General features: G+C 39.0%; 2 protein-coding genes across 6 annotated transcripts in view; one reads left to right on the top strand and one right to left on the bottom strand.

Annotated features, from left to right (window-relative positions):
• Positions 1-1,054: 1,054 nt before the first annotated feature.
• On the top strand, positions 1,055-21,157 carry dph2 (diphthamide biosynthesis 2). Of its 2 annotated transcripts, XM_061965701.2 has the most exons (7): positions 1,055-1,273; positions 1,446-1,597; positions 1,775-1,887; positions 12,122-12,342; positions 14,885-15,553; positions 20,727-20,906; positions 21,013-21,157. In XM_061965701.2, exons 2-7 carry the CDS (start codon positions 1,448-1,450, stop codon positions 21,138-21,140), a joined length of 1,461 nt encoding a protein of 486 aa, XP_061821685.1. In that variant the 5' UTR covers positions 1,055-1,273; positions 1,446-1,447; the 3' UTR covers positions 21,141-21,157. The 2 variants fall into 2 exon arrangements, with proteins under 2 accessions (XP_061821685.1, XP_061821684.1); XM_061965700.2 differs by having other exon boundaries at positions 1,055-1,597.
• ncf2 (neutrophil cytosolic factor 2) overlaps positions 20,945-21,396 on the bottom strand; it is a 42,444-nt gene continuing 41,992 nt past the window's right edge. For 3 of the 4 annotated variants that reach the window (XM_061965699.2, XM_061965697.2, XM_061965694.2), the window contains exon 17: positions 20,945-21,112. The gene's annotated coding sequence lies outside the window, so the exon portion shown is untranslated. Of the gene's footprint in view, positions 21,389-21,396 lie in introns of all 4 variants that reach the window. The other variant, XM_061965695.2, reaches the window with a different exon arrangement.

The raw sequence follows: 21,396 nt of genomic DNA, 5'->3' as shown, positions 1-21,396 counted from the left end.
AAATTATTGATTGAAGACGTTTTCTATTTATAAAGTATTTTTTCTTTTCTTTGCTATATTTTTCTAGGTGAGGTTCTAGACAGTCAATCCCTCATAATGTTGACTTTAATTCTGATCTAATAGTATTGTTGCCAACATGATACAATGTTCTGATTTTAAATTATTTGTAGCATGTTTGTAAGTTGTATTACAATTATATATATTTTTTCAAGTTTGACAAGAGTATGTGGACAAAATTGTCATTTTAGAAATATTAATTATGTTAGTCTTAGTTTTAAACATGTAGTAATGGATTTGATAATTAATAGAAAACGTGTGGCTATATCTTGTGTTTCCATCCATCCATCCATTTCCTACCGCTTATTCCCTTTGGGGTCGCGGGGGGCGCTGGAGCCTATCTCAGCTACAATCGGGCGGAAGGCCGGGGTACACCCTGGACAAGTCGCTACCTCATCACAGGGCCAACACAGATAGACAGACAACATTCACACTCACATCCACACACGTAGGGCCAATTTAGTGTTGCCAATCAACTTATCCCCAGGTGCATGTCTTTGGAGGTGGGAGGAAGCCGGAGCACCCGGAGGGAACCCACGCAGTCACGGGTAGAACATGCAAACTCCACACAGAAAGATCCCGAGCCCGGGATTGAACCCAAGACTACTCAGGACCTTCCTATTGTGAGGCAGATGCACTAACCCCTCTGACACCGTGAAGCCCCTATGTCTTGTGTTTAACAACCGAAAATACAATATGTGTTTGATTTTCAAATTAAAATAAAAACATTTTGACCTTAGTGAAATTATTCTAATATGTGCGTTCTAGTCAGGCATTTATGTAATGCCGATTATAACGTGATAATTTTTGGAACTGACGTTTAAAAACGTTGGATAACTGATTAATTTGTCTATACTTGCAATGCCACATTTCTCATGTTATTATTTTGAAAAAAGAGGAAACGGAAGTCTAAACACTAAGATGTCTATGGGGTATACTGAAATGTTCCCGTTTCCCACTCCAATCCGGAAGGTGGCAGCGGTAATGCATCTAAAAGGAGAAAAGCTGTTTGTATGAAGAAGAAAAAACGGAAGTGTGCCGTGCTATCGTCGGTAAAACATGTGCAGGTCAAAATTACTTTTTAGCAAATCTAATAGTTAGTTAATGTAATTTGAACACTCTTGTAAGGTTGTTGTGCATACAAATTGACGAGTAACACGACAACTGGAGATGGATAGAGTAAAATTTGCCGATAAGTGAAGTATACCAAAATAACGTAAGTAATAGCTGTGAATTGTAATTAAGTCAGTGTCATGTTAACACAACACCCAATTAGTTGATCGTACTGCGTTTAAACAACGTTAAAGTTGTCAACGTGTGGTTAAACGTAACTGGAAACGTAACCATTATAAGTAATTATTATCAAGATTGCAGTGCTTCCTGTGTAGACATGGCTGATGCATTCAGTAGCAGCTCGGAAATTGCAATGCTGCGTCAGTTTGACGTCCAAGTGAAGAAACGAACTCCTCTGGACAAGCTTGATGAATTTTATCAGGTTAATAAGACCTGTGACTTCATTTGTCAGAATCACTTCGAGAAGGTAAAGACATACATTTTTACAGTAACATTCATTGACAAAATGTACAACACAGACATGATAAATGTGTTTTGAAATATACTCGAATGTACACAATCATGACAACTGTGTCTTGGATTATACTTTGAGGGTAGACACGCATGACAATTGTGTTTTGAAATATATCATTATATATTAAAGGTAGCCTTGCAGTTTCCTGATGACCTCCTGCATGACTCCACTGCCGTTGCAGCTGAGATAGAGAGAACTACTCAAACAAAAGTTTTCATTCTCGGAGATACATCATATGGCAGGTAGGTTTCTGGGAAATTATTTCAAAATATTTTATTATAAATATATAATGCAAAATTAACTTTCCTTAATCCGTGGATACCTGTTTTTGTGTATTTGGAATCCCCATAAGTCCAGAAAATATGAAAGACCTCGGGGGCATGGCAGAGATATTATTAAAATTTTTGTCTTCTTCCAAACTTGCTCCAAGTGACCTGTTTGGAGTTTGAGACTTTTGGTGGATATCTCCATTTATGGTATAGGTCAGGGGTCGGCCACCTAAAATGTTCAAAGAGCCATATTGGACCAAAAATACAAAAAACAAATTGTCAGGAGCCGCCAAAAATTAAAAGCCTTATATAAGTGTTATAATGAAAGCAACACATGATGTAATGTCTACATTAGCTATAGTACACTGCAGGCTCTTATCTGTGAGGCGTGTGTTGTATTTGGATTTGATGTTGTTCATGTTTGACAATATCTGCTTGCACAGGTATTTGTTTTGTTTGCAACAGCCACTTGCCTGACACCACACTGTGCTGAATGAAACCTGTGTCGCAGGCTGACGCAAATCTTTGTTGACAGAAATGTTGAAATTTAATATTTATTCTTCACATTTTTACAACATTGGAAAACAGGCTTTCTGTGGCAGCATCAGAGAAAGTTATACATATAAACCAGGTGTGCACACACTTTTTTTAGAAGGCGTGCTACTTATCAAATGACAAAGTTGATGTGATCTACCTCATATATATATATATATATATACACAGTTGTGGTCAAAAGTGTACATACACTTGTAAAGAACATAATGTCATGGCTGTCTTGAGTTTCCAATAATTTCTACAACTCTTATTTTTTTGTGATAGAGTGATTGGAGCACATACACATTCATGAAGTTTGGTTCTTTTATGAATTCATTATGGGTCTACTGAAAATGTGACCAAATCTGCTGGGTCAAAAGTATACATACAGCAATGTTAATATTTGGTTACATGTCCCTTGGCAAGTTTCACTGCAATAAGCCATCCACAAGCTTCTGGTTGAATTTTGACCACTCCTCTTGACAAAATTGGTGCAGTTCAGCTAAATTTGTTGGTTTTCTGACATGGACTTGTTTCTTCAGCATTGTCCACACAAAGTCAGGACTTTGGGAAGACCATTCTAAAACCTTAATTCTAGCCTGATTTAGCTTGATTTGTTCATCTGACATCACATGGACAAAGATAAGACCTTCTGGAGGAAAGTTCTGTGGTCAGATGAAACAAAAATTGAGCTGTTTGGCCACAATACCCAGCAATATGTTTGGAGGAGAAAAGGTGAGGCCTTTAATCCCAGGAGCACCATTCCTACCGTCAGGCATGGGGGTGGTAGTATTAAGCTCTGGGCCTGTTTTGCTGCCAATGGAACTGGTGCTTTACAGAGAGTAAATGGGGCAATGAAAAAGAAGTATTACCTCCAAATTCTTCAGGACAACCTAAAATCATCAGCCCGGAGGTTGGGTCTTGGGCACAGTTGGTTGTTCCAGCAGGACAATGACCCCAAACACACGTCAAAAGTGATAAAGGAATGGCTAAATCAGGCTAGAAATAAGGTTTTAGAATGTAACCTAATATTAACATTGCTGTATGTATACTTTTGACCCAGCAGATTTGGTCACATTTTCAGTAGACCCATAATGAATTCATAAAAGAACCACACTTCATGAATGTTTTTTGTGACCAACAAGTATGTGCTCCAATCACTCTATCACAAAAAAATAAGAGTTGTAGAAATTATTGGAAAGTCAAGACAGCCATAACATTATTTTCTTTACAAGTGTGTTTAAACTTTTTACCACAACTGTATATATACACACACACACACACACACACACACACACACACACACACACACACACACACACATCCATCCATTTTCTACCGCTTATTCCCTTCGGGGTCGCGGGGGGCGCTGGACCCTATCTCAGCTACAATCGGGCAGAAGGCGGTGTACACCCTGGACAAGTCGCCATCTCATCGCAGGGCCAACACAGATAGACAGATAACATTCACACTCACATTCACACACTAGGGCCAATTTAGTGTTGCCAATCAACCTATCCCCAGGTGCATGTCTTTGGAGGTGGGAGGAAGCCGGAGTACCCGGAGGGAACCCACGCAGTCACGGGGAGAACATGCAAACTCCACACAGAAAGATCCCGAGCCCGAGATTGAACCCAAGACTACTCAGGACCTTCGTATTGTGAGGCAGATGCACTAACCCCTCTTCCACCGTGCTGCCCCAACACACACACACACACATGTATTACCTTATTCTGATGACTTGCATTGCTTGTAATCAGACAGGATTCACAGTAGTGCTGATAAGCTCCACAACTTTGAATTTACATTGTGGAGGGGAAAAAGTCCTCCTCTTTCCAACACCACATTAAAGTGGTTGTTTTTAGCTTTTTATTTGTCCAGCTTCCATACTCATTTTTATACCGTTTTTATAAGACACATTGGAGTTAACTCCTCAGCAGTGAGATTGTATGCGAGAGTTTGAGACTTTTATTTTGTTAGCGCAGGCAGGATGGAGCAGCACTTTTATTGTGAAAACAGGAACTGTGTCGGTCTTTACACTTTTGACAGCTGGTACGGAAAGAGAAAGTCTGTTGGGAAAAAAAAGAAAGAAAGACCGTCGTGTTCTGACGGTCATTCTTTTTCTTCGTACTAAGCTCACAGCAGCAGCTAGCGTCATACCACGAGATCCTTGAGTGTCATGAATGTCAACCAAGTAACAAAAGTGACTTCGTAGTGAAAATTGATGATCAGTAATTTTTAGGTCAACTTCTTTTTTTTTTTTTAATGCCTCGCAATTGAGGGACACACCCTCACCAATCAACCGGTAGTTCGCAATCGATCTAATGGCACCTTTGATTTAAACAAACTACTGCGTCACAGGCCACACAACTTTGGTGCGTTCATGGACCGCCGAAATTAAAACGGCATACTCTTAATTAGTGAAGCATGAACACAAACATATTAAAAAGTGGGCTTTCTAACAATTAGGAAGGCTTGTGTCATGTTTGTCCACAGAAACCATATTAAAACAAAATATATTTTTCCCCCATTTTTTCCATTTTCATACATTTTTGAAAAAGCTCCAGGGTGGTGCTGACGATGTCTGTGACTTAGAACGCTCTGGCTGCAGTGCCCTCTGCTGGTTATTCAGGGGAGTGTGTAGGTCACATTTATTTGTGCATCTGGTTTGTGGTTGTCTCATCGACACAAAAGCAAAAAAGCGATCCACATATGCAAATTCAAATCAAATACAAAATCAAGCATATTTATATTCAAATCTCAAAATATATTTACAAATACACGTTTATTTATACAAATTCTTGATTTATTTTTTTCACATTTTTATATTAATACATTTTATTTGTACATATTTTCAAATCTAAAAAATATATTTACAAATACGCGTTCATTTATACAAATATTACAAATTTATTTGTATATCTCATTTGTATTTGTATATTTATTAATATATGTAATATCGATATATATATATATATGTGTGTGTGTGTGTGTGTGTGTGTGTGTGTGTGTGTGTGTGTGTGTGTGTGTGTGTGTGTGTGTGTGTGTGTGTGTGTGTGTGTGTGTATATATATATATATTAGGGCTGGGCGATATATTGATATACGCGATATATCGCGGGTTTGTCTCTGTGCGATATAGAAAATGACTATATCGTGATATCGAGTATACGTTCTCACGCAGTTGCTTTTAGCTGCGGGCATTACACTACAGGCTCTCCTCCTCTTTCCAGTCTCTCCTTCTCACAGACAGACAAGCGCACCTTCTTACACACGTCACATACTGTCACGACATACGTCACATACGTATACGCCCTCCGCGAGCAGAAAGGTAGCAGCTTGGCTAACGTTAGCTGTGATGCTAGCGGAGTGGTGCGAGCGCGAATACAAGAGAAAGAAGGTGCGAATCTGGTAACAAATGGAGGAATAATTAATTCCCCCAACAAACCGCAGGGGGTCATCGTCTGGCGGTGGTTTGGCTTCAATTGGGAAGATGTCGAACAGACAACCGTCATTTGTCAAGTGTGGGGCAAAAGCGTTGCTATAAAAAGTAGCATTACTGCTGTAACAAACAGTTCAGGGTGTCCCAAGTTACCGGAGTGTGTTAGTAAGAAGGAGGAGTTTTGTCCCTCCAGAGTTGTTGCCGTAGGGCTGTGACGTAGGGTGTGTGTGGTTGTGGAAGCAGGTGTGTGATGTTGACATTAAAAAAGCGGTGGCTACCGAACCTGCTCTAATGTCTCCCGTTTATTATTTTATTAGATAAGTACACTGTATAGGTGAACCCAGGACACTCGGCTACACTGCTAATATGTAGCATCATTTGAAAAGTCACCCGCTAGACAATGAAGAGGGCTTACTTCGCACGTCAATATCTCCACACGCCCACACCATCAAAATGCCGAGGCAAACATTTCCAGATCAACACCCTATGAAAAAAATAGTGATTTTTTTTTAGTTGTGATTTCCTTCTCTGCATGAAAGTTTAAAAGTAGCATATATTAATGCAGTATGAAGAATAATGTTTTAATGTAGACACATAGAATCATCATACTGCTGTGATTATAAGCATCAAGTGTTCATTCAAGGCTAAGGCAAAATATCGAGATATATATATCATGTATCGCGATATGGCCTTAAAATATCGCGATATTAAAAAAAAAAAGGCAATATCGCCCAACCCTAATAAATATATATATATATATATATATATATATATATATATATATGTACACACATATACAGTGGGGCAAAAAAGTATTTAGTCAGCCACCAATTGTGCAAGTTCTCCCACTTAAAATAATGACAGAGGTCTGTAATTTTCATCATAGGTACACTTCAACTGTGAGAGACAGAATGTGAAAAAAAAATCCAGGAATTCACATTGTAGGATTTTTAAAGAATTTATATGTAAATTATGGTGGAAAATAAGTATTTGGTCAATAACAAAAATTCAACTCAATACTTTGTAATATAACCTTTGTTGGCAATAACAGAGGTCAAACGATTACTATAGGTCTTTACCAGGTTTGCACACACAGTAGCTGGTATTTTGGCCCATTCCTCCATGCAGATCTTCTCGAGAGCAGTGATGTTTTGGGGCTGTTGCCGAGCAACACGGACTTTCAACTCCCTCCACAGATTTTCTATGGGGTTGAGGTCTGGAGACTGGCTAGGCCACTCCAGGACTTTCAAATGCTTCTTACGGAGCCACTCCTTCATTGCTCGGGCGGTGTGTTTGGGATCATTGTCATGCTGGAAGACCCAGCCACGTTTCATCTTCAAAGCTCTCACTGATGGAAGGAGGTTTTGGCTCAAAATCTCACGATACATGGCCCCATTCATTCTTTCCTTAACACGGATCAGTCGGCCTGTCCCCTTAGCAGAAAAACAGCCCCAAAGCATGATGTTTCCACCCCCATGCTTCACAGTAGGTGTGGTGTTCTTGGGATGCAACTCAGTATTCTTCTTCCTCCAAACATGACGAGTTGAGTTTATACCAAAAAGTTCTATTTTGGTTTCATCTGACCACATGACATTCTCCCAATCCTCTGCTGTATCATCCATGGGCTCTCTGGCAAACTTCAGACGGGCCTGGACATGCACTGGCTTAAGCAGGGGGACACGCCTGGCACTGCAGGATTTGATTCCCTGTCGGCGTAGTGTGTTACTGATGGTAACCTTTGTTACTTTGGTCCCAGCTCTCTGCAGGTCATTCACCAGGTCCCCCCGTGTAGTTCTGGGATTTTTGCTCACCGTTCTCATGATCATTTTGACCCCATGGGATGAGATCTTGCGTGGAGCCCCAGATCAAAGGAGATTATCAGTGGTCTTGTATGTCTTCCATTTTCTGATAATTGCTCCCACAGTTGATTTTTTCTACCTATTGTAGATTTACTCTTCACAGTCTGGTGCAGGTCTACAATTCTTTTCCTGGTGTCCTTCGACAGCTCTTTGGTCTTGGCCATAGTGGAGTTTGGAGTCTGACTGTTTGAGGCTGTGGACAGGTGTCTTTTATACAGAAAACGAGTCCAAACAGGTGCCATTAATACAGGTAACGAGTGGAGGACAGAAGAGCTTCTTAAAGAAGAAGTTACAGGTCTGTGAGAGCCAGAGATCTTCCTTGTTTGAAGTGACCAAATACTTATTTTCCACCATAATTTACAAATAAATTCTTTAAAAATCCTACAAGGTGAATTCCTGGATTCTTCACATTCTGTCTCTCACAGTTGAAGTGTACATATGATGAAAATTACAGACCTCTGTCATCATTTTAAGTGGGAGAACTTGCACAATCGATGGCTGACTAAATACTTTTTTGCCCCACTGTATATGTATGTGTGTGTGTATATATATATATATATTGTAGCTGAGATAGGCTCCAGCGCCTCCCGCGACCTCAAAGGGAATAAGCGGTAGAAAATGGATGGATGGATATATATATATATATATATATATATATATATATATATATATAAGTTGACGATTCTACTTCCATAGATGGCGAGTTATTGTGATGTAGAGAAACCTAAAAAAATTTACCAATTTTCCCAGGATTTTCAGATATTTTGAAATGATGGCTATGGAAGTACAAACCCCGTTTCCATATGAGTTGGGAAATTGTGTTAGATGTAAATATAAACGGAATACAATGATTTGCAAATCATTTTCAACCCATATTCAGTTGAATATGCTACTAAGACAACATATTTGATGTTCAAACTGATAAACATTTTTTTTTTTGCAAATCGTTAACTTTAGAATTTGATGCCAGCAACACGTGACAAAGAGGTTGAGAAAGGTGGCAATAAATACTGATAAAGTTGAGGAATGCTCATCAAACACTTATTTGGAACATCCCACAGGTGAACAGGCTAATTGGGAACAGGTGGGTGCCATGATTAGGTATAAAAACAGCTTCCCAAAAAATGCTCAGTCTTTCACAAGAAAGGATGGGGCGAGGTACACCCCTTTGTCAACAACTGCGTGAGCAAATAGTCAAACAGTTTAAGAACAACGTTTCTCAAAGTGCAATTGCAAGAAATTTAGGGATTTCAACATCTACGGTCCATAATATCATCAAAAGGTTCAGAGAATCTGGAGAAATCACTCCACGTAAGCGGCATGGCCGGAGACCAACATTGAATGACCGTGACCTTCAATCCCTCAGACGGCACTGTATCAAAAACCGACATCAATCTCTAAAGGATATCACCACATGGGCTCAGGAACACTTCAGAAAACCACTGTCACTAAATACAGTTCGTCGCTACATCTGTAAGTGCAAGTTAAAGCTCTACTATGCAAAGCGAAAGCCATTTATCAACAACATCCAGAAACGCCACCGGCTTCTCTGGGCCCGAGATCATCTAAGATGGACTCATGCAAAGTGGAAAAGTGTTCTGTGGTCTGACGAGTCCACATTTCAAATTGTTTTTGGAAATATTCGACATCGTGTCATCCGGACCAAAGGGGAAGCGAACCATCCAGACAGTTATCGACGCAAAGTTCAAAAGCCAGCATCTGTGATGGTATGGGGGTGCATTAGTGCCCAAGGCATGGGTAACTTACACATCTGTGAAGGCACCATTAATGCTGAAAGGTACATACAGCTTTTGGAACAAGATATGCTGCCATCTAAGCGCCGTCTTTTTCATTGACGCCCCTGCTTATTTCAGCAAGACAATGGCAAGCCACATTCAGCACGTGTTACAACAGCGTGGCTTCGTAAAAAAAGAGTGCGGGTACTTTCCCGGTACGCCTGCAGTCCAGACCTGCCTCCCATCGAAAATGTGTGGCGCATTATGAAGCGTAAAATACGACAGCGGAGACCCCGGACTGTTGAACGACTGAAGCTCTACATAAAACAAGAATGGGAAAGAATTCCACTTTCAAAGCTTCAACAATTAGTTTCCTCAGTTCCCAATCGTTTATTGAGTGTTGTTAAAAGAAAAGGTGATGTAACACAGTGGTGAACATGCCCTTTCCCAACTACTTTGGCACGTGTTGCATCCATGAAATTCTAAGTTAAATGATAAATAAATGATAAATGGGTTATACTTGTATAGCGCTTTTCTACCTTCAAGGTACTCAAAGCGCTTTGACAGTATTTCCACATTCACCCATTCACACACACATTCACACACTGATGGCGGGAGCTGCCATGCAAGGCGCTAACCAGCAGCCATCAGGAGCAAGGGTGAAGTGTCTTGCCCAAGGACACAATGGACGTACGGTAACTAGGATGGTAGAAGGTGGGGATTGAACCCCAGTAACCAGCAACCTTCCGATTGCTGGCACGGCCACTCTACCAACTTCGCCACTCGTTAATATTTGCAAAAAAAAAGAAAAGTTTATGAGTTTGAACATCAAATATCTTGTCTTTGTAGTGCATTCAATTGAATATGGGTTGAAAAGGATTTGCAAATCATTGTATTCCGTTTATATTTACATCTAACACGATTTCGAATTGTCTTGCAAATTGCATTTGAAATGCTCCTCTGACCTGCAGAATTAGACAGACGTAATAAAGATGTTTGTGAAATCCCCTTATATCGTTTACTGTCAAATTAACCACAACATTAGTGCCGCAGAAAAAATAATTTTGCTATTGGTCTGACATTTGTGGAAGTAGAATTGTCTCACATCAACTTATAAATATCAATATGATATTAATACATATGCATATATTAATAAAAATAAAAATGTGATATACAAATAAATAAATAATTTGTATAAATAAACGTGTATTTGTAAATATATTTTTGAGATTTGAAAATGCATAGAAATTTATAAATATACAAATGTGACATTCAAATAAATCAAGAATTTGTATAAATAACCGTGTATTTGTTAATATATTTTTGAGATGTTAATATAAATATGCTTGATTTTGTATTTGTATTGAATTTGCATATGTGGATCGCTTTTTTGCTTTTGTGTCGATGACATTCCTCCCACAAAACAGATGCACAAATAAATGTGACCTACACACTCCCCTGAACAACCAGCAGAGGGTACTGCAGCCAGAGCGGTCTGGCTCACAGAGCATTATATGCAAAATGCCTGGAGTTCTCTACACAAAAACAATCCACGTCTTAACAGAGAACGCACAACGGGCCTGAGCTTGCTAACGTTAGCGTTGTATTAGCTAATGCTAATTTATCCAGTTCATCTGAAAGACCATCCTAGCTGCTTATTTTATTGTATCAATGCAGTTTAATGACCTTGTCCCGATGTAGATACTGATCTCTTATCAATGCAATGTGTGGCTCTGGCTGCAGTGCCCTCTGCTGGTTGTTCAGGGGAGTGTGTAGGTCACATTTATTTGTGCATCTGGTTTGTGGTAGAAATGTCTCATCGCCAAAAAAGCGATCCACATATGCAAATTTAATACAAATACAAAATCAAGCATATTTATATTCAAATCTCAAAAATAGATTTACAAATACGCAATTATTTATACAAATTCTTGGTTTATTTGTATGTCTAATTTTTATATTTATGAATGTTATTTGTATATATTTTCAAATCTCAAAAATATATTTACAAATACGCGTTTATACAAATTATTTATTTATTTGTATATCACATTTGTATTTGAATATTATTGGTATATGCATATGTAATAATATATTGATATAAGTTGATGTGAGACAATTCTACTTCCATAGACATTTCATAAAAAACAATGTTTAGAAAAACAGCTTAATGTTGCTGTTTAATGTATACTATTCATGTTGAAGTAACTTTTCCTGCAAATGAATATCGTGTACAACTTGGTTATCGGCCTCCTCGACTACTAATAATCTGTATCGGACCTGAGAAAAACATATCGGTCGATCTCTATTCAATGGTATCTCCTTCGAGCTACTTCTCTGTCAGAAATACTATCAGCATCTTCTTATTTTCATGGATAAATGTTTATGTATTTTAACATCCTTGGCTGTCGGTATCGACTCATTCTGCTTCAGTATTTTGCAGATTAGCAGCGCTACTCTCCAACTGCTACACCATTTCCTGCAGTGTGATTTTTGCTGTAATATTAAGGTCTACTTACTAAATCTAGTTGCTTAAAGATATGATTTTAAATAACAGAAAACATTAATGGCACAATTGTTGATGTTTTGTGTGGTAAAAGTCTAAATAGTGTGTACAATGTGTTTGTGTTTATTCAGTTGCTGTGTGGACGAGGTGGCAGCAGAGCACGTAGGGGCAGACTGCTTGGTTCATTATGGTCACGCCTGCCTGAGCCCCACTAAAAGACTACCTGTCATGTACGTCTTTGACAGAGGACACCTCGACCTGGACAGGTGTACCTCAGCCTTCACTGAACTGTATCCTGACACACAAGCCAACATCCTCCTATTCTATGATGTCAGATACACACACGCTATGGGTGAGATCACACACAGGTTTACACACATCCCACTAAAATACAATATATATATATATATATATATATATATATATATATATATATATATATATATATACAAACCCCGTTTCCATATGAGTTGGGAAATTGTGTTAGATGTAAATATAAATGGAATACAATGATTTGCAAATCATTTTCAACCCATATTCAGTTGAATATGCTAAAAAGACAACATATTTGATGTTCAAACTGATAAACTTTTTTTTTTTGCAAATAATCATTAACTTTAGAATTTGATGCCAGCAACATGTGACAAAGAAGTTGGAAAGGTGGAAATAAATACTGATAAAGTTGAGGAATGCTCATCAAACACTTATTTGGAACATCCCACAGGTGAACAGGCAAATTGGGAACAGGTGGGTGCCATGATTGGGTATAAAAGTAGATTCCATGAAATGCTCAGGCATTCGCAAACAAGGATGGGGCGAGGGTCACCACTTTGTCAACAAATACGTGAGCAAATTGTTGAACAGTTTAAGAAAAACCTTTCTCAACCAGCTATTGCAAGGAATTTGAGGATTTCACCATCTACGGTCCGTAATATCATCAAAGGGTTCAGAGAATCTGGAGAAATCACTGCACGTAAGCAGCTAAGCCCGTGACCTTCGATCCCTCAGGCTGTACTGCATCAACAAGCGACATCAGTGTGTAAAGGATATCACCACATGGGCTCAGGAACACTTCAGAAACCCACTGTCAGTAACTACAGTTGGTCGCTACATCTGTAAGTGCAAGTTAAAACTCTCCTATGCAAGGCGAAAACCGTTTATCAATAACACCCAGAAACGCCGTCGGCTTCGCTGGGCCTGAGCTCATCTAAGATGGACTGATACAAAGTGGAAAAGTGTTCTGTGTTCTGACGAGGCGCCATTACTGCTGAAAGGTACATACAGGTTTTGGAGCAACATATGTTGCCATCCAAGCAACGTTACCATGGACACCCCCTGCTTATTTCAGCAAGACAATGCCAAGCCACGTGTTACATCAACGTGGGTGGCTTCATAGTAAAAGAGTGCGGGTACTAGACTGGCCTGCCTGTAGTCCACACCTGTCTCCCATTGAAAATGTGTGGCGCATTATGAAGCCTAAAATACCACAACGGAGACCCCCGGACTGTTGAACAACTTAAGCTGTACATGAAGCAAGAATGGGAAAGAATTCCACCTGAGAAGCTTATAAAATGTGTCTCCTCAGTTCCCAAACGTTTACTGAGTGTTGTTAAAAGGGAAGGCCATGTAACACAGTGGTGAACATGCCTTTTCCCAACTACTTTGGCACGTGTTGCAGCCATGAAATTCTAAGTTAATTATTATTTGCCAAAAAAAAATAAAGTTTATGACTTTGAACATCAAATATCTTGTCTTTGTAGTGCATTCAATTGAATATGGGTTGAAAAGGATTTGCAAATCATTGTATTTCGTTTATATTTACATCTAACACAATTTCCCAACTCATATGGAAACGGGGTTTGTGTATATGTATATATATATATATATATATATGTATATGTATGATATATAAGCACACACTATTGGCGAGATCAAACACATCACTTTGCTGTCCACTGAACATACTTAAAAAATGTGGACCAAATCATCAAGATCTTCTACATCTTATTTATTTTTATTCCTAAAAAGTGCCACTTAAGTCAAATTCAACATTCACGCCATGGTTGACATAAATTGTGAGCGTCAAAGAGGTAATTTCTATGAAAAATTATCTGTTTGTTAACATAATTCATCATTATCACTAAGCAACTAATTACAGAACATTGAAAAATGCACACACTCACTTCCTGTTCTGCTTCAAAATATAAGCATGGTAATATTAACCTGGATTCTAACACATCAAACAATTTTTTATATTTTTAGTTTGCTAGTCATCGGAAGAAAATTAGTTTGTGAGAAAATTGTGCACAAATGTGGAGACATAAATCTTTTTATCATCACACATTCTCATCTCAGAACAAAGTCAAAAGTAAAAGTGGAAACTGACTGATTTACATTTAATGTAGTGATAAAGAGCTTCTATGATAGTAAATATAGGTTAGGATAGTTTATGTATTGATGAGATTATATAATATATAGTTTATGCAGTGATGAAGACTATCATAAATATATAGTTTATGTAGTGATGACGAGATTGTATGATAATCAATATATAATTCATGCAGTGATAAAAATGTACAATAAATATATACTTCATGTAACAATGAAGATTGTATAATAACTACATAGTTTATGCAGTGATGAGGATGGTATAATATAGTTTGTGTTGTGATAAAGAGATGTTATAATATATAGTTTATATAAGTAAGATATTGCATAATAGTTTATGTAGTGATAACGACATTGTATAATTATAATGTATAGTTTATAAAATGACTATATTGTATAATTATAAATATATAGTTCATTTAGTGATGAAGTTGCTAGAAAATGGTAGTTATTATGATGGTTATTATTAGTAAAACTGTCTGAAAGTTCTTGTTGTGTTTCCTCAGATGACGTGATGACAAAGTTGTGTGTCGTTTATCCAAACGTTGTATTGTCACAAATCGCAGTGGAAAGCGAGTGTTGTCACAACTACAACAGGACTGAAAGTAAATGTGAAGAAGACACGAATAAAGAGAGTTACTTTGGAAGAAAGTTTATTTTGAAGAGCGGACTGAGCGTGGAAGACTGCAATATTTTTTACGTTGGTCAAGAGGGATCAACTTTAATAAACTTGATGATGACCTTGAACCGCTGTTCCTTCACCTCCTTTGACCCCAATACGTCGTCAGGAAGAGTCGAGTCAGCGAATATCAATCGTGCTCTGATGAAACGTTATTATGCCATAGAGCGTGCCAAGGATGCCAATGTGGTCGGCATCCTAGTGGGCACTCTTGGCGTGTCGGACTACTTGTCCATCCTCCAGCAGTTGAAGGACGTTATACACGCGGCCAACAAGAAGACGTACGTCTTCGCTATGGGAAAAATTAATGTGCCGAAACTCGCAAACTTTTTGGAAATTGATATTTTTGTTTTGATCGCTTGTCCTGAAAACTCCTTGTTGGATTGTGCTGACTTTTATCGACCTGTGGTGACGCCTTTTGAGATGGAAATGGCCTGCAACCCAAACAGGAAGTGGACTGAAGAATATGTTACAGACTTTAGACATCTTCTACCAGGTTAGTTCATATTCAGCTTTTTCCACAATATTATTAATCTTAATCATGTATTATTTGTAAACATTCAATCAGCTTCATGTCATATGTTAAACAATGAAACAGACAAAAACTGCAATATTGTATTCAAGTACAATCACATGGAGACCATCAAAGCCAAGGATAATAATATATTAATTTGAATACCTCCAAACACACAGCTGAAAACTAATAGTTGCTATGATGCATACATCCATATTGTATAAGTTAGGGAAAGCTAAAACGTGTTTGTGTGTGTAAAAAAAAACAGTGGATCAATTATTTGGAAAAATCTGACTGTCTATTTGGGTAGGAATCTGACCTAATTTTTAGGTCTAAAACTATGAAATAATGTCAGCATTAGAGCAGCCCTTAAACTTATTTTTTCTTATTGTATTATATGATTAACTAATTTTATCATTAACTTATTTCGTAATATGATTAACTTATTTTCTTACATTTTATTGTAAGTTTAACACATTTTAGCATTAACTTATGGTCCTGAGTTCAATCCCGGGCTCAGGATCTTTCTGTGTGGAGTTTGCATGTTCTCTCCTTGACTGCGTGGGTTCCCTGCGGGTACTCCGGCTTCCTCCCACCTCCAAAAATATGCACCTGGGGATAGGTTGATTGGCAACACTAAATTGGCCCTAGTGTGTGAATGTGAGTGTGAATGTTGTCTGTCTATCTGTGTTGGCCCTGTGATGAGGTGGCGACTTGTCCAGGGTGTACCCCGCTTCCCGCCCGAATGCAGCTGAGATAGGCTCCAGCACCCCCCGCGACCCCAAAAGGGACAAGCGGTAGAAAATGGATGGAACGATATATTAACAACTCATTCTAGTAGTTCAGTGGCCAATTGCAGCCCGCGAGACGTTATTTTGCGGCCCCTACCTTAATATGAAAGTTTAATGTTAGTGTGGCCCGTGAGTTTTATATGAATGGCGCTTGACAGCGTTGTGTGCGGAACTGAAGGAATCTACCAATCACAGTGTGGTATATGGCTCCAGAGGGCCGAACATTGACGTCACTTGCGTGATGCAAGCAGAGAAACGTTTTGCCGCTTTTCCACTAGACCCGCACGCCTTCCTCCTTCCCTCCTTCGCTCGCTCGCTCTCTCTGTCACTGAAAATGTCCATAACACACCCAGGGGGGATAAAAGTTGGAAAAGTCGGCAAAAGTCCCCAAAAGGTTCAAAATACCTACCCAGGTTCGAGTCCCACAAGTCCCGCCGCCGGCCGCGCAAGTCCCAGGATGCCTAAAATGTCCAAAATGCACCCAGCCAAGTCCCACGGGAAGGCTGTGTGTGTCTCTCTCTCTCGCTCCCTCCCCCGGCGCCGCTGTCAAAAGTCCGGGCCGGGGAGACGAGCGATCCGCTAGCTTCCGAAGCACTCCGCCGAAGGACCGAGTGACAATACAAAACTGTGGTGCACTGGTCCCCAGCGCTGATACTCCGAGAGAGAGTCGCTGGGCGAATTGGACGTGTAACACGTTAGTCGTGATGTTAGCCCGTTCAGGGCTAATTGTGCTACCGTAACTGTAAACTCCACGGCTCCAGACAGAGACGATTTTTGTTATTTGGGTCCAAAATGGCTCTCTCAACGTTCTGTGTTGCCTACCCCTGCGTTAGTGGAAAAGCGTCAAATGAGTGAAAGCTACAGAAACGTTGCCATGGAGACTGATTTATTTACTTAATTCTCATTTTGTTCATTTATATTTTGATTTTATTTTGTGCTGAAAATGGTAAATGGGTTATACTTGTTTAGCGCTTTTCTACCTTCAAGGTACTCAAAGCGCTTTGACACTATTTCCACATTCACCCATTCACACACACATTCACACACTGATGGTGGGAGCTGCCATGCAAGGCCCTAACCACGACCCATCAGGAGCAAGGGTGAAGTGTCTTGCTCAAGGACAACGGACGTGACTAAGTTGGTAGAAGGTGGGGATTGAACCAGGAACCCCCAGGTTGCTGGCACGGCCACTCTCCCAACCGCACCGTCCCCATAAATAAAAATAAAAATCAAGACATTTAATTTTTTATCATTAACAACTTATTTTGTTGTATAGTGAACTTATTTTATTACATGTTAATGGAAGATTAACTAAATTTGTCATTAAGTTATTTTATTATATCAATAACTAATTTTATCATTACCTTATTTTATTGTAGGATTAACACATTCATATCTTAAAAAGGGGTAAAATTATAAAAAAATTTCCGACATTTAAAACACTTCCATGTGGTCTACATAACATGTCATGGTGTGTCTTTTTGGTCCAAATTTTGCATACTGATTACATTTTTTACAGACCGTCTTAAAGCCAGTCTCTGACTGGCTCTTCAGAATGCGACGTTTTGTGGCCGGTCCTACTTGCATGCCTCGACTTCGACTGGGTCTTTTCCTCGTCAGCCATGTTGTAGTCCTTAGCGGTTCCATAAGGAGTCTACTGACAGATAGAAGTTCAAACTATACGCTACTTTGTATTAGAAATGACAACAGCAGAGGATGCATGTGCATGTATACGTGCGTATTCGTATGCATGTATACGTGCGTATTCGTATGCATGTATACGTGCGTATTCGTATGCATGTATATGTGCGTATTCGTATGCATGTATACGTGCGTGTTCGTATGCATGTATACGTGCGTATTCGTATGCATGTATACGTGCGTATTCGTATGCATGTATACGTGCGTATTCGTATGCATGTATACGTGCGTATTCGTATGCATGTATACGTGCGTATTTGTATGCATGTATATGTGCGTATTCGTAAGCATGTATACGTGCGTATTCGTAAGCATGTATACGTCCGTCAGAATCATCATACTGCTGTGATTATATGCATCAAGTGTTCATTCAAGGCTAAGGCAAAATATCGAGATATACAGGTAAAAGCCAGTAAATTAGAATATTTTGAAAAACTTGATTTATTTCAGTAATTGCATTCAAAAGGTGTAACTTGTACATTATATTTATTCATTGCACACAGACTGATGAATTCAAATGTTTATTTCATTTAATTTTGATGATTTGAAGTGGCAACAAATGAAAATCAAAAATTCTGTGTGTCACAAAATTAGAATATTACTTAAGGCTAATACAAAAAAGGGATTTTTAGAAATGTTGGCCAACTGAAAAGTATGAAAATGAAAAATATGAGCATGTACAATACTCAATGAAGTGCTCTAAAACTTGCTGGTAGACGGCTGCGTTGACCCTGGATCTCAGGAAACAGAGTGGACCGACACCAACAGATGACATGGCACCCCAAACCATCACTGATGGTGGAAACTTTACACTAGACTTCAGGCAACGTGGATCCTGTGCCTCTCCTGTCTTCCTCCAGACTCTGGGACCTCGATTTCCAAAGGAAATGCAAAATTTGCATGGTTGGGTGATGGTTTGGGGTGCCATGTCATCTGCTGGTGTCGGTCCACTCTGTTTCCTGAGATCCAGGGTCAACGCAGCCGTCTACCAGCAAGTTTTAGAGCACTTCATGCTTCCTGCTGCTGACCTGCTCTATGGAGATGGAGATTTCAAGTTCCAACAGGACTTGGCGCCTGCACACAGCGCAAAATCTACCCGTGCCTGGTTTACGGACAATGGTATTTCTGTTCTAAATTGGCCCGCCAACTCCCCTGACCTTAGCCCCATAGAAAATCTGTGGGGTATTGTGAAAAGGAAGATGCAGAATGCCAGACCCAAAAACGCAGAAGAGTTGAAGGCCACTATCAGAGCAACCTGGGCTCTCATAACACCTGAGCAGTGCCAGAAACTCATCGACTCCATGCCACGCCGCATTAATGCAGTAATTGAGGCAAAAGGAGCTCCAACCAAGTATTGAGTATTGTACATGCTCATATTTTTCATTTTCATACTTTTCAGTTGGCCAACATTTCTAAAAATCCCTTTTTTGTATTAGCCTTACACAATATTCTAATTTTGTGACACACGGAATTTTGGATTTTCATTTGTTGCCACTTCAAATCATCAAAATTAAATGAAATAAACATTTGAATGCATCAGTCTGTGTGCAATGAATAAATATAATGTACAAGTTACACCTTTTGAATGCAATTACTGAAATAAATCAAGTTTTTCAAAATATTCTAATTTACTAGCTTTTACCTGTATAACGTGTATCGCGATATGGCCTTAAAATATCGTGATATTAAAAAAAGGCCATATTGCCCAGCCCTAACTCCCGGAAGAGTTAGTGCTGCAAGGGGTTCTGGGTATTTGTTCTGTTGTGTTTATGTTGTGTTACAGTGCGGATGTTCTCCCGAAATGTGTTTGTCATTCTTGTTTGGTGTGGGTTCACAGTGTGGCGCATATTTGTAGCAGTGTTAAAGTTGTTTATACGGCCACCCTCAGTGTGACCTGTATGGCTGTTGACCAACTATGCCTTGCATTCACTTGTGTGTGTGAAAAGCCGTAGATATTATGTGACTGGGCCGGCACGCAAAGGCAGTGCCTTTAAGTTTTATTGGCGCTCTGTACTTCTCCCGTTTTAAAAAGTCCTAAATTTTACTTTTTGAAACCGATACCGATAATTTTGAAATCGATAATTTCCGATATTACATTTTAAAGCATTTATCGGCCGATAGTATCGGCAGACCAATATTATCGGACATCTCTAATTACCAACCTCTTAAAACAGATGGAGAGCAACACAGCTCCCTCCGGGCTTGCTAGCTTCAGGTGCGCTGCAGTAATAATATCCAAGCCTCATGCTTTATCAGCTAGTTGCCTGATGGCATGGGAAATGTCATAGGGGCTGATGTGTACCACTTCCTGCCTGTACTATATGGCTCACTTCTGACAGTTGAATAGAGCAACATAGTGACTACGTATTTTATTAGCCTATTTTGTTATTAACTAATTTTATCATGAACAACCTATTTTATTATGTCATTAACAACCTACTTTGTGTACATGCACATGAGTCACTAAATATTTAAAGTCTAATATTCGAATGTGTGCTGCCAATTGCAGCCATATGAAAGTATCAAAGTAATATTTTCTTGTATTTGAGGTTAACAAGATTTAGTTTTTACAAGTTTTCAAAGAACGCATGCTCGCTTATTTCAATCACTTTGATAATCAATATCCTGCCAAACTGATATTAAATTTGTCATCACATCATCAGGTGGACAAAGTCATGTACTTTTGTCTGGCGGCCAAGAAGAAGAAACGGAGACAAACATGTCTTTAATCACAGGATCTATGAGAAGCTGCAAGATGAACACAGAAGAAGTAGTTATTTCACAGAATTCTTCTCTGGTCCTCAGAAATCAGACCTTGACTGTTGCTAACACAAACTCAGCAGGTAATCTTTTTTTAAATCTCAAAGAAAACATCACTGGATGCATTTTGAAAATGTGTTTATTATTGTAATACAGTCAAAGCCCAACAAATACTTTCTTTATTTGCAGCATCTTTTCTGGCCAATCGCAGTTGGCGAGGATTAGAGCAGAAGTTGGGAGAAACGCCTGTGATGAAAGCTGTGGCGGGCAGGAAGGGCATTGCCATCGCCTACGAAGATGAAGGAGCAGCTTCATGATCACATTACTGTAAATAATTACACTACAGTACATAATTGTCTCTTTGGACATTCAGATTTATTTCCATGCTCTGAATTGGAAATTAATTTTTCACTTGATTTATTATTTTATAACTTAAACATAAAGCAGTTTGATGAAATCTGTCCATGTATGTAAAGATTCTAACTACAGAAATTTGCAACAGCGACCCCATGTGGTAGTGGTGCGAACAGACTGTAGAAGGAAAAGAAAAGTTTGATGGCGCTATCTGCAAGA

This window comes from Nerophis lumbriciformis, linkage group LG07 (genome assembly GCF_033978685.3).
Source record: "Nerophis lumbriciformis linkage group LG07, RoL_Nlum_v2.1, whole genome shotgun sequence".
In the NCBI taxonomy this organism is placed as follows: Eukaryota; Metazoa; Chordata; class Actinopteri; order Syngnathiformes; family Syngnathidae; genus Nerophis; species Nerophis lumbriciformis.
The sequence above is the reverse complement of the archived record's forward strand: the minus strand, read 5'-3'. Positions and strand labels throughout refer to the sequence as shown.